This window comes from Maniola hyperantus, chromosome 6 (genome assembly GCF_902806685.2).
Source record: "Maniola hyperantus chromosome 6, iAphHyp1.2, whole genome shotgun sequence".
Taxonomy (NCBI): domain Eukaryota; kingdom Metazoa; phylum Arthropoda; class Insecta; order Lepidoptera; family Nymphalidae; genus Maniola; species Maniola hyperantus.
The window spans coordinates 16,603,606-16,618,035 of NC_048541.1; the positions used below are offsets into that span (position 1 = coordinate 16,603,606).

General features: G+C 44.1%; 2 protein-coding genes across 8 annotated transcripts in view; one reads left to right on the forward strand and one right to left on the reverse strand.

Moving 5' to 3' along the window:
* The window catches only part of LOC117983323 (phosphatidylcholine:ceramide cholinephosphotransferase 2-like), a 106,678-nt gene that overhangs the window by 52,752 nt on the left and 39,496 nt on the right, over nucleotides 1-14,430 (forward strand). The gene's annotated exons all lie outside the window — the stretch shown is intronic.
* Nucleotides 1-14,430, reverse strand: part of LOC117983324 (uncharacterized protein KIAA0930 homolog) — a 61,825-nt gene that overhangs the window by 4,721 nt on the left and 42,674 nt on the right. For 2 of the 7 annotated variants that reach the window (XR_011236885.1, XM_069499377.1), the window contains exons 2-4: nucleotides 4,576-4,704; nucleotides 3,650-3,806; nucleotides 290-841 (exon numbers count right to left, since the gene is read on the reverse strand). Coding sequence is in view for 6 of the 7 variants with exons in the window: in XM_069499377.1 (XP_069355478.1) it covers nucleotides 290-841; nucleotides 3,650-3,806; nucleotides 4,576-4,704 (838 nt within the window). In the remaining variant the exon portion in view is untranslated. Of the gene's footprint in view, nucleotides 1-289; nucleotides 842-3,649; nucleotides 3,807-4,575; nucleotides 4,705-5,233; nucleotides 5,352-5,375; nucleotides 5,570-5,801; nucleotides 5,925-14,430 lie in introns of those variants that run through there. The other 5 variants (XM_069499379.1, XM_069499378.1, XM_069499380.1 and 2 more) reach the window with 5 other exon arrangements.

A 14,430-nucleotide genomic window follows, 5' to 3' on the forward strand; every position in this document is an offset into this window, starting at 1 on the left:
CCACTGGGTGTGACTGGTTCGGCTCATATGCGGTTTTATTTGTGTTCAGTAAGTTGCGGCGCCGCGCGTCGGCTCCGGCTCTGTGTGCAGGAAGGCGGAAGCCTGTTGAATATTGTTCTTCCTAGCGTTTGTTTTGGCTTACGTCGTTCAAGTTTATTGAGTTTATGACAGACTTTGTTTTATATTCAGATTAAAAATTATTATAATAAGGATATAAAATTTGGTTGGAATTATTCGTAAATGTAGAAGAGAAACAAACTACAAACGTTGACGAAGCTACTAGCATTACCGGTGTGCTTCCGGCGCGGCACGTCGCACCAGTAGTAGATGTCCGTGCCGTCGGGCGTGGTGCGGCGCGGCGGCAGCGCCTGCGCGCGGAACAGCGCCGCCGCCACGCCGCGCCGCCGCGGCAGCGTCACGTACGCGCGCGCGCCGCCGCTCCACGCGCCCGCCCCCGCGCCCGCGCCCTCCGACCCCGCGCGCTGCCTCCCGTCGTCCATGTCGCAGGGCAGCTCCTCCTCGCCCCGGACGGTGAGGGAGGCGACTCGCTCGGCCGACACGCGGGAAGGAGCGGGGGCCGCGCACCCGTCGAGGCAGCACGCGTCGCACGCGAGCTCGCACTCGGTGTCGGGGGCGGCGCGGCGCGGACTGGGCGCGTGCAGCGGGCGCAGCGGCGGCGGCTGCGCGGCGGGGCGCGCGACGCGGCGGCGCGGCGACACGGTGTGCAGGCAGGCGGGGGACAGGTCGGGCGGCGCGCGGCGGTACACGTCGCGCATGTCGGCGTCGCGCCGCGCGGCCGCCGCGCAGCAGCCGCGCCAGCGCACCGAGGGAGCCCGCCGCCCTACAACACATCACACTACTGTACACGCTACCGGGACACCTACACCAGCTAACGCAACGAGCTAACGACAGCTCGACTGTTCATGCATAGTCAGATTGTTTTGCGTGTCACAGGATTTGTGGTGTGATTGCATTCGATTCGACTTTATTTGACTTGTTGTTCACTTAGTGGACAGTATCCATAGAAGTTTGTATATTTACAGCATTTGGTAGTTGCAGTTATTGTGAATGCCATTTCGTAGCAATTTGTTACGCTACTGGCGTTTAGTTTTAATTAATAATCTCTTAATTTCTTTAAAAATGTCTAAATAAAATATGTATAGTAAAACTAATTGTTTGACTAATGTTAAAAAATTCTTGAAATTGTGTACAGAACTTTGTGTATATCTGAGAGTTCAAAACACACAAGAACACGTAACCATAACACACAACATAACGTGTGTTGTAGGTAGATGTAATGACGATCGAGATCGTGTAGAGGGCGTGCGGTCGTGGGGTCGTGCGGTCGTGGGGCGGCGGGCTTCCTCGGGCGACATACTGACTAAATCAACAGGGCAGCTGATACAAACGCAAGCAAGCATTTTCTTATAAAATCAAAATCCGCAGACTTCCAATCATTGTAATTTTTCCAAAGAATTTTGGATATTTTGGTTTACCTAGAGTACTTAGTAGCACAGAATATATCTAGTAGTCCGCCATTTAACTTTTTTCAAAATAGCGACCACGCAAAAGTGTCAAGTTTCCGAGATAGCTATCAAAGTTGTACTGGAGGCGTCGTCAGTACGCGACCGCTATTAAAAAAAAGTAAATGACAAACATGCAGATTGCAGGCAGACCAGGCCACATCTAAATATATAAAAGGAAAAGGTGACTGACTGACTGACTGACTGACTGACTGACTGACTGACTGACTGACTGACTGACTGACTGACTGACTGATCTATCAACGCACAGCTCAAACTACTGGACGGATTGGGCTGAAATTTGGCATGCAGATAGCTATTATGACGTAGGCATCCGCTAAGAAAGGATTTTTGAAAATTCAACTCCTAAGGGGGTGAAATAGGGGTTTGAAATTTGTGTAGTCCACGCGGACGAAGTCGCGAGCATAAGCTAGTACTAAATATTCGGGGTTCTACTTTATTTTCAATTCGTTTAAAACCGCTTGCGCGTTCGCATCCGCCCCTGCGTGCTCTGATGGTACGGCGCCACTATCGGGATTCGGGATAAGGCAAATCAACTGGCCACACTTTACTCGGGATACAGCGAATGTTTTGTGTTGGGCGAATTTTTACTAAAGTTTGGCAAATCAGGCGGCCGGCAGACGCGGTGACGCGACATTCTGTGACTGCGAATGGTCCTCCTCTAATAGATACATCCTGGAAATTATTCCAGAAAGGAATTATCTTTCTGGAATATAATTAATTTAAAAAAATATTTATCGAGATTTATAAAAATCCCGAATGGTTGGCGCTATACATTTGCGCCAACTATTCGCGTCTTTAGAATTGTGCGGAACGATACGATTGCCACTGTCCACACAATTCACGATGTCTCGAATCATTTGCCGAATCCCGATAGTGGTGCGGATAATTGTATCGCTGACAATGTTGCGCGTAGCATCCATGCGCAAGGGTAAGATCCGCAGTGACATGGATGAAGCGGGAAGCGTTCACGGCCAGCTTGCCAACATGTCATTCTATATGTTGGAAACACTACGTCACGAGGTGCAATGCGCATGTCACTACATATATACAATACGTGAAGGACATTTGTTGCTTTGTGCTCTTATGCTAATGATGAGGAAAATTCTCCAAGAATGATGACAGAAAAAACTAAATGAGTACAATAATTAGTTGCATGACAAACAAGTAATTAAATTGTTTAAGGTTATAAACGTGATAAAACGTTGCACTACTTTAGAGGTGTGTTACAAAACCGGCCAAGTGCGAGTCAGGCTCGCGCACCGAGGGATCCGTACTCATTTTCATTCGAATCGCAACGAAATGAATCTAAGGCTGAAATCTATAGAGCGCACTTTGACTTTGCTCAGATTTAAAACAGATGACGTAACGAAGCTCGCTGTCGCCGGAATCGAAGTCTCAACATCCGCATCGTGAGCACAGACCACGACTACCACGAGATCTTGAAGCAATATCCAGACGTCCTACGCCCAACGTCATTGCCAGCCAGCCAAGCACGACGTGTCACGCGAAGGTGACAGGTTTGGAAACCACTCTTGATCGTCGGCTTGTTGTAGTGTGTGTCACCAATGTACGGGAGCGGTGTGCGGGCTCGACCGTACCAAAGGGAGATCTCCCACCGAGCGGTTGGTTGTGCTCGGTAGCACCAGCTGCGCCGATGACGCGACGATCTTGAAACTTCTATGTATATTGCAGAACACTCTGTTAGTGCGAGTACTGTCGGCGATACATTTGTTCGGGACTACCTCATCGATTGAACAGCGCCATCTAGTTTCTATTGTGGCAACCGCCACACATTTAAAACTAGACAGTGTTTTATAGCTGAACGTACATCTATCTCGTTTTAACTGAAATTTAAGTCTAAGCAAGGTCGTCGTGCGGTGAACAGATCTCGGCATAAGTGCGGTATCAACATCAAATGATACATGACATACATATTTGTGGTTGATGAAGAATGGTGGTTTATCGTAGGATGAAACCAAACAGGCGTAGTTTTGAACGATATCATTCGTGTAGTCGGTTGATGAACATTGCAATCAGTTTCTAATTAATGCGTCGTTTGCAGTCCCTAATACATTACCATACATGACCGGTGGCGTACTCACCGTCCCGCAAGTCGCCCGCCTCCACCTCCGCGAAGCCGTCGGAGAGCGAGTCGAGCCCCTCGTTCTCGGAGCGACTCTTGTCGTGGTCCTTGTCCCGTGCGCGCCAGCCGCCGCGCACGAATGTCGTGATGTTCGCGCTCGGGTCGCTCAGGCGACGCTGGAACACGATACCGGACGTTACCGTAACTTGTGACAATCCCAATGGATCCATTATATCTAACACGTGAATTGTAAAGCAGATGCAGTTTTCTGATAGGCACATATTAAGAGTCACATTATAATAAATTGACAATTGCAATAGAGCAGTACTAGTGTACTAACGCACGTGGAGCGAGGACTGTGCATTGTGCGGGCCACTCGCCAACGCGGGCAGTTGGCCGCCTCGTGGATAGTGGATACATGTCGATACCCAGAGATGAAAGTGTCCTGGATTCTGTAACTTTTTAGACAACTGTTCTGTTTGGCTACCCGTTTAAATACGAACGGAAGTACCGCTCGCGTTTTGTCGATTCTAAAAAAGGTCTGAGCTAATCTGATAAAGCTAAGTGTCGCCTAGAGGGGTTTTACTTCAACGAGACCTCGCCTGCTTAGCGAGCTTTTACCGAAGGAAGAGTGTGCCAGGACCTTCAGGTTCCCCCTTCACCATTCTACCACAGAACAGCGAGGAACCGTGAATGTTGGCATACCTTATGTGGTTAGCATCCCGTCTACTCGTACAAAACGTGTCTTGTGATGTAGCCACAAATTCACGGTTTTCGGATTTCGCTTTCACTTTTACTGATACTACTACCTGTTTTATGATTCTAGGTCAACGGGAGTACCGTAGCCTGTTTAAACTCCTTTGATGGGTTTTGTCAGAAGGACAACGAAGTGATCCTATAAGGGTTCCTTTTTTCTCTAGAGATCCCAAAAGAAGCCTTGTTCACCTGGTGTCGGTAGAGGAACAGCTCGTCCGGGTCCTCGTCCCAGTCGCTGTCCCACAGCTCGGACGCGGCCAGGCCGGGCTCCGAGCTCGGCGTGTGGATCCCCGAGGAGCGCGGCCGCGACACCGCCACCTGCAATTCCAACCACGACCCTTGATTACAATTTCGTTTTGACGTCTGAACATCATCACCATGATCCTCCAAATGAAAACAAACATTTGATATTGTTGGCACATGTTAGATTGTGGCGGTTGCCACAGATGCAACTAGATGGCGCTATTCAATCGATAACATTTCACGACGTAGTCTCCAACAAATGTACCGCCGACAATACTCGCACTGACGGAGTTTTCTGCAATCTGGACTATATATAGAAGTTTCAAGATACAACCATCGACCTAGCTGGCGCTACCGAGCACAACCAGCCGCTCGGTGGGAGATCTCCCTTTGATACGGTCGTGCCTGCACACCACTCCCGTACAAGATCAAAGCATCAACCACGCTTCTTTTCTAGCATGTTTACACGTCTTATCAGAATTATGTATTTTGCCAGAACATGGCACGTGATCCCGGCACGTACCTCTGACTTCTCTGAATGATGTGCGTTTTAAGCAATTACATATCACTTGCTATCGTTTCAAATGTTGCATTAAGTACCTACCTCGGCGTGTCTCTTCCCGCCGGGCCCCTTCATGCGGACGAACTCGCAGCGCGCCGCGGCCGACGCGCGGCCAAGCAGACCGAATGTCATGCGCTGCGCCACTTTCGTCGACAGGGACGATTGCTGCGAACACCGACATTACCTCGGCGTGTCCCTTCCCGCCGGGCCCCTTCATGCGGACGAACTCGCAGCGCGCCGCGGCCGACGCGCGGCCAAGCAGACCGAATGACATGCGCTGCGCCACTTTCGTCGACAGGGACGATTGCTGCGAACACCGACATTACCTCGGCGTGTCCCTTCCCGCCGGGCCCCTTCATGCGGACGAACTCGCAGCGCGCCGCGGCCGACGCGCGGCCAAGCAGACCGAATGTCATGCGCTGCGCCACTTTCGTCGACAGGGACGATTGCTGCGAACACCGACATTACCTCGGCGTGTCCCTTCCCGCCGGGCCCCTTCATGCGGACGAACTCGCAGCGCGCCGCGGCCGACGCGCGGCCAAGCAGACCGAATGTCATGCGCTGCGCCACTTTCGTCGACAGGGACGATTGCTGCGAACACCGACATTACCTCGGCGTGTCCCTTCCCGCCGGGCCCCTTCATGCGGACGAACTCGCAGCGCGCCGCGGCCGACGCGCGGCCAAGCAGACCGAATGACATGCGCTGCGCCACTTTCGTCGACAGGGACGATTGCTGCGAACACCAAAAAATCTATTATTATTATTAGCTATCATTATTATAAAAAGATTCAGTAGGATTTTAAGGGATTAAAAGTACAGTACTTTCTTGGGATGCAAAGTACCTCTTTATCTTTCGCCCTGATAAACTGGCAAACAGTGAACCAGTCAAGAGAATTCAGCACTGTTCAACTAAGCTTCTCCAATAAAATCCTACAATTTATCTATTCACACAAAACAAAATCTATTTTTGGCCTCTTTATTGCACTATCAAGATAAAAACTAGATAGGCCTACTTATCTAAGTATTATTTAGAAAGTTGTCACAAATACAAAACAAAGTAAGTGCTGATATATATATATAGATAGATATATACCAGATATGCAACTAGCGTGGCCCCTCAGTCCCTCTCGCTCAAGCAGAGGTACCTACTTGTGAAATGTTATTCCGTCTATTTACGTTCGCTTCGGCTATTGTAGCCTAGTTACTAGTTACTAGTTACTAGTTACTAGTTACTAGTATACTGTAACCCACCATTGCACAATAACTTCAAAACAAAAAACAACAAAACAAATCAATTATTTCTTTAAAATATTTGAGTCAACATAACCTTTGTTTGTCAAGATCTCACGTATGACGTACAAATACATCTTGACAAACAAAAAAGTGGCCACGGTGATAAGGACAAACATAATCATTTTGTCACGTTCTAATAAGAGCTTAAAATATGTATTTAGCTATCTCGCTGTAACAGTAAAAGTCATAATAGGGCTACTTATCTAAAGGTATTTATTCTGAGGCTGATAACAACACGTACTAGGTAAGTACATACGGAGTAGACACGCCGGGCGGCGTCTGTCACGCAAACAATGACGGATGTGTCGGGTTAGATGGATGGATGTAGAGGTTGGCGGAGCGCCAAGGGGCTAGGGAAGGCTGCAGCACAGCTAGTTGGGGCTAGGTAGGTACATTTTCTTGCACAAATCGTGCATCTGTTTCGATTTGGTAATGGCTTTATTTTTGTAGCCGTAATAGCTAGAGGGCCTGCTGTTCGAAGGGTCGGGGGTTCGATCCCGGGCACTTGTAACTTTCCGAGTGCTGTGCGTTTTAAGTACTTAATTTAATATTTGCTTTAACGGTGAAGGAAAATGTCGTGAGGAAAGTCGCATGCGTGAGAGTTCTCCATAATGGTCTCAAAGGTGTGTGAATATGCCAATCCGCACTGCCACGCATGACGAACTATGGCCTTCTCATTTTGAGAGAAGAGTCGTGCTTAGTGCATATAGCCTGCAATGAGAGCCTCAATAGCTCAACCGGTAAAGGAGTGGACTGAAAACCCAAAGGTCGTCGGTTCAAACCCCGCCCGTTGCACTGTTGTCGTACCTACTCCTAGCACAAGCCTGACGCTTGGTTGGAGAGGAAAGGGGAATATTAGTCATTTAACATGGCTAATATTCTTTTTAAAAAAAATGGGTTGATTATGATGACGATGATGGTGATATTTCACAAACTGTATATTTTTAAACTAGCTAATGCACGCGACTTCGTTCGCGTGGACTACACAAATTTCAAACCCCTATTTCACCCTTTTAGGAGTTGAATTTTCAAAATCCTTTCTTAGCGGATGCCTACGTCATAATAATATCTGCATGCCAAATTTCAGCCCGATCCGTCCAATAGTTTGAGCTGTGCGTTGATACATCAATCAGTCAGTCACCTTTTCATTTTATATATTTAGATTACTGAATAGGTCAGTAACTAATGTAATGAGAAAAATGTGGTATTTAAATGGAAACCCATGTTTTGGCGAGTCCCATGTTGACGCGATGTCGTATGCAACTTGCATGGCTTCGTCTGCAGTCTGCAGTCTAGACACAGATTTCGTTCGCTCTGCGTTTGTTGCGTAGATATTATCGCGACACCTAGTTGTAGGTCGTCCACCCCGCTCGCCGCTGCGCGCTGGACACACGCCTACAAGCTGCATGCGTTTGCGAACTTAACACCTCACTATTCATTAGCTAGTAGTAGTTCTAAACACGATAGACGTTGGGGTCCCAACTGCCGAGGTGCTAGGTAGCATGGCAACTACCTACGAAGTAGTATGGCACCGCACACTAGGTGGACAGGCGACATCGATGCGCTGGATTCAAGCTACGAAACATCGTGGCGTGTGGAAAGAGATCTATGTCCAGCAGTGGACGCTGATAACGATCATGATGATCGATATAAGATATTGGCCTATCAGGACTGTGCCAGACAGACCGTCGCAAAACTGTAAAAACAACAAAATGGCAACTCAACGGGCCGAGTACAACGTGTGCCGACTTATTCAAAGTGGAGTTGGACGATACGCGCGTGGTATTTGTAAACGCACGGAAACAATGGGCGGTGTGTGGATACACGTAGTAAACAGCAGCGCGTGCCGCGTGCCGCTAACGGTCGCACCACCTGTCGCGTGCCACGTGCCATCACAATAATAGCGTGCCGGCTGTCGCGAGCGTAGCCATAACATTGCACATAATGTGCCTAACTCTTTTATAACCATCTCTAAAATTTAGTAAAACTAGGTGATGTCCGCGACTTTGTCTGCGTGGATTTAGGGTTTTTTTTTAAATCTCGAAAGACTCCTTAATTTTCCGACATAAAAAGTATATTTCCTTCCCCAGGATATAAGCTAACTCTGTACCAAATTTCATCAAAATCGCAACGCATCGGCGGTTCCTCTGGTGCTGCAAATGTTCTTGGGCGGCGGTAATCACTTAACATCAGGTGACCCGCCTGCTCATTTGCTCGCTATCTTTGTCGAAAAAATGACAGTTTTACTGTTCCGCTATATCCCTTTAATAATGCATCCTACGAAAAGCATAGCACTAGATATATACCTGTCAATTTAGTTTAGAGATTTAGAGTACCTACCTACAACAGAATAAATATACCAAGTATACCAATGATTAGGTATGTAATTGCACACCTACACAAGTGCTGATCGTATATTATGAGCGTGGTATATATAGGTACATCCATTACGCGGCGACGCGGCGGCGCGCCGACTTGTTGCCATCGCGCCCCTCACACCCCTCCCGCCCCTCCCGCCCCTCCAACGCCGCCAGGGATCCCAGAGACGGGACATGGCTTAGAAATCAAACAGTTCCAAAACAAACGTCTTTTACCTTTCATTTTAAGTTATACTCGTACAAGTACCTACTAGATGATGCCCGCGCCTTCATCAACCACCCAACAAAATCGGTTGAACGGTTGGGCCGTAAACAGCTAGCAGACAGACAGACAGATAGACTTTCGCATTAATAATATTAGTATGGATAGACAGCCAGTGGTGCTAGTTCAGTTGTACACTCTCCAAACCGCATGTACCTAATAATAATTAATCAAAAATAATTAAAAATTAAAAACACGACTACTTCCCTACCATATTGGTTTTTTCTTACAACATTTATAGCCAGTGTCACTCGAGAAGATGTAAGGATTCTACCAATAGCCCATAGTTATATCCAAATCTGTTCCGCCATTTATAAACTATGGTGGAATAAAGAAACTCACATTTTATACGACCCCTGAAAACATTTGTTTATTTGGGCAGTCGTCTTATATTATCAGAGATTGCAGTCAATAATCATAATCATTTATCTATTTTGCTCAGATATGGTAGGTACATGTATATTATTTACATGGAGTCTTTAAAATTAGGTAATCACATATCCTGCCAAGCATGTCAAGTCAAAGTCAAAGTCAAAACGTTTATTCAAAGTAGGTAAAAAAATTACGCTTTTTGATAGTCAGTGTGCATTTGTAAGATGATGATATAGTGATGATAATTTTTACGCGAACTTAAAACTAAAGCTACGAGGGTTCCAAACGCGCCCAGGTCTGAGAAGAGGCCACAACAAACTCAGCCAGGTATTGACAAAAAAGTCGTTCCAATTAGTCGCCCCAATAAAGAGGTCCTTGGATGATGGCACGTTATACGTTATCGTAATTCCACCGGAGCTTATCGAACGCTCGCCGCGGCCGCCCAGCGTCCACTGACGTCACGCTCGCCCAGCGCCACCAGCGCCACCAGCGCCACCAGCGCCACCAGCGCCACCAGCGCCACCAGCGCCACCAGCGCCGACCCACTGACGCAATGCTCCCGTTCCGCACAGTGGCCTCCAGTGTCCTCCAGTGGCCACCGACATATTCCGCATTCCGCACGATCGTTGTGGCGCGGCAGGGGGCGGGCGGCGGGCGGCGGGCGGCGGGCGCCAATCACGTCATACCTACCCGTTTAATTGTAATTCCTTTGGTAATTCCACAATACGGAGCGTTTATATTCAATTGTTGGGATTTGTAATAAGGTCGAGAGTTCGATTCCGGGCACGCAACTCGATAATAACTTTTCAGAGTTGGGTGCGTTTAAAGCATAATAATTAATGCATTAATATACTTTAACGGTGAAGAAAATTATGGAGAGGAAACCTGCATTTCTAAAAGCTTGTCATTGGGGGGTTCCTATCACGCCTAGTTAGAGCAGTTTCTTATGTACTTAGACAATACTACATACCATTTAATCATTGTAAGATTTAAAACCTGAATTAAATTAGGCACTTTATTTGTAGAATTTGAATTAGTTTTTAAAATTGTTGGCATTTCGCACAAAGAATATCGATGTACCATGTATGATCCAGAATATAATATTCCAATATCAACGTTCATGAAATATTGGAAACCACAAACACGGAATATAAGCGGATATGAATTTGAATTTGATCGTTCAATTATAGTCCGACAAACAACACCATGTCGTGTAGGGCAAGTGGCAACGTCACAAACTAGGTAGGCACTATCCATGTTAATGGCTATGCTATGCTATGGCACGACTCACGAACTAATAATTAGCAGATTTTTTAATTTATACGCGATATAATACGCGACCTTCACGATCGCACACGACCTCGTAGCTCTCGGTAATAGGCTTCTTCCACCTTCCTAAATAACACTTACTAAATGTGGGCAATGTTGGCCGAAAGTCCGGATTACTTTGCGATAATTTTATTTCTACCCACTTTGTTTTGTATAAAATCGCAGTGATGTGTGGATAAGATACCTACTGTTCATTTGTTAAATTTCTCATGTAAGTGAATTTAATTCTTAGTGAGAATAAAGTTCTTCTTTAACCGTACTTTGCCCGCCATCAGAATCAAACAAATTTTGGTTTAAATGTTAGCCAAAAAAAAATACATAGCGAATTTGCTTATAAATAGCTTTTTGGGCAAAGTATAATTGAGTGATGGCAAAGTTGGCTACTTTGACGGTAACTATACTATTAAGAACGTCTTATTTAGGAAGGTGGAATAAGCCCTGTGGCTAATTCTAGCGAAATCTGTCATTCTAGCGATTAGAGGTTTTCTTCTTAATCTTCCTCACAACCTGGAATTCACGAAACGTTGATGGAGATCGATCAATAGTCACTTTATAGGCTTCTTTTGAATCATCAAAGCCTGTCTTACGCTTGCTAGACTATAAGCTAGTTGACCATTCGGAATGTGGTTCCTACTGAGAAGTTCCTACAGCATCGAACCTAACATGGTAAACTGAACCGGAATGTACCGTACAACCACCAACGCACTTTCTCTCTCTGCTCACACATACGCGCAGCTATTGACAATGCTTGGCACCATTGGAGTCAGAACAATGTACTAGGTTCACATAAGCCGGTCCGTGTGGCGCACTCCTACGTACTACCTCGGTAACTCCTCCGTAAGCTAAGCGGATAACTACGTATCGGACCAATAACGATGCTCTGACGTCACCCAGTTCCACACATACATGAAATATAAATAGAAAGATTCCAATAAACTTTAACAAAATGAATAAGTTTGAATCGCCAAAAGAATCTACTGGCTCGGAATGTGTTCCCAACCGAAAAGATCCAACAAGAAACTCGGGGTTGCTCTTTTCTGATGAAATGTACTAGGCTGACAGAAAACTCTAAAAGTTTCACTCATCTCTGCATAACTATGTCAGTGCTATTTTATCGTCTACTAGATGATGCCCGTGGCTTCGTCCACGCTGATGTAGTTTTTTTGGAAACCCGTGGGAACTCTTGGATTTTCCCGGATAAGTACAAAATAGCCGCGATTTCATCCACGTGCATTTAGGATTTTAAACAAGTATCCCACAGGAGTTATTTGGCTTTCGAGGATAAAAAGTAGCCTATGCCCAGGATGCAGCTCTACCCATAAAAATCTGATAAACTGATGGGGACCTTTTAGGGATTCTGTGGGAACTCTTTTCCGGGACAAAAAGGTAGCCTCAGGATGTAAGCTAACTCTGTACCAAATTTAGATAAAATCGGTTAAACAGAGAGGCCGTGAAAAGCTAGCAGACAGAAAGACACACACACTTAATTTTAGTATGAATTCTGTGATAGCACGTGCATAAGGAAAATGCCGGCACACCACACATGTTACACGTAGCAGGCTGACATAAGTGTGGAACAACAAGACTACGAATAACAAGACTACGAATAACTTGGCTACAGATAACAAAATTTTGAATTACAATACGCCGAACACTGTCGTGTATAATTATATCAATATTCTTCATCAGAACGTTAATGGCCTGATAAGTAAATCTGATCTTCTTACTACTCATCTTGATGAATTACGAGAAAATAATAAGCCGATTGACATTATCTGCATAACTGAACATAATATGACAAAACCAGATATAAGTGCTTTGTATATTCCAAACTTTACGCTAGCTTCTTTCTATGCTAGGAACAAAAGAAACGGAGGCTCTTGTATCCTAATCCAAAAAGGCCACGATTACAAAACAATTAACGAATTAAACAGTCTTAGTATAGTCAATATAGTTGAAATAAGCGCAGTAGAACTAATAAAACATAAAATAATAATAGTTTGTATTTACCGTGTACCTAATAACAACTCTCACCTTTTTGACATATTTTTTAATGTATTAGAGAAAGCCTAAGATAAGATTTGTTTTAACACAAAAAAATTATTTATGCGGTGATTGTTAACATAGATCATTTGAAAAAGAATAAAAGATCTCAAACATTTGAAGACATAATGACTAGCCATAACCTTAAAATATCAATTCATCAGCAATATATACATAACATACATAACAGTAAAGTAGAAATAATCGATTTTGCAATATCTGATCACACCGCTCAATTACTTCAATGCCCTGTCAAAAAAAGTACGAATTTAAAATATTGGTATGTTGAAAAACGTGATTACAGTAAAGAGAATATACACAAATTTAAATCGGCACTTCAAGCTTTAAGTTTCTCTGAAATAGAGAACCACGAAAATCCAAATGAAGCTTTTAATGAATTCTATGATATGTTTCTGTTGTTTTATAATCTTTGTTTCCCCATCGTCCGTGCGTTACGTAAAGTGTACGTTAATAAAAAACCTCTATGGATATCTAGAGGTATAAAACAATGTTGTATAAAGAAGAGAAAACTCTTATGGTCGTACAGGTTAGCACCTAAAAATACTAATACTAAATTAACTTTCAAATCATACTCTAAACGACTAAATAAAATAATTTATTTAACACAAAAGTCACGAAACAATTACCATATTAAAAACAGCAAAAATAAATCAAAGGCAATATGGAATGTTATAAATCATAGCAAAATTAATCTCCCAAAAGAAAATATTCGACAAATAAAAATTGACAACAAAGTAATTACAGAACCAACTCAAATAGCAGAAGCTTTTAGTGAATATTTTGCACATCACTCATTCTGTTCTAACTATAATGGAAATTATCGTCGTACTCTAAGCTCTAATAATCTTAAATCATTCTTTCTTGGACCTGTTATCCCAACTGATGTCGTTACTGTTATAAAAAATCTAAAGAATACTAAAAGCACGGGTTATGACGATATCTACACTAAAGTTGTTAAAGAAGTTGCTAACATTATCTCCCCGATTTTTTCACATTTAGTTAACTTATGTTTTGTACAAGGTGTCTTTCCTGAAAAACTAAAGAGATCGATTGTCAAACCTATTTTCAAAAAAGAAAACAAAGAGAATATGGCGTTCTATAGACCCATAGCGCTTATCTCAATATTTTCAAAAATATTTGAGAAACTAATCTATCTATATATTTGAGAAATTAATACTAACAGCTTATACTCCTACTTAGAGAAACACGATATGCTATCAGAACAACAATTTGGCTTTAGAAAGAAAAAGAGCATAAACTTAGCAATCTTCCACTACCTCCAGAAAATCATGAAAGGTGTTGATAATAAATCAATCGTATCGGCATTATATATGGATCTTACAAAGGCCTTTGATTTTGTGGATCATTATGTATTGATAGACAAACTTAACTCGTTTGGTATTAGAGGTATCGCACTGAGTCTTATAAAAAGCTATCTCAGTGACAGAAGTCAAGTAACACAAATCGATAGGATATGCGAAAGAAGTAAAATGGAAAAGAAATACTTATCTAAACCGAAACTGATTACTCAAGGAGTTCCG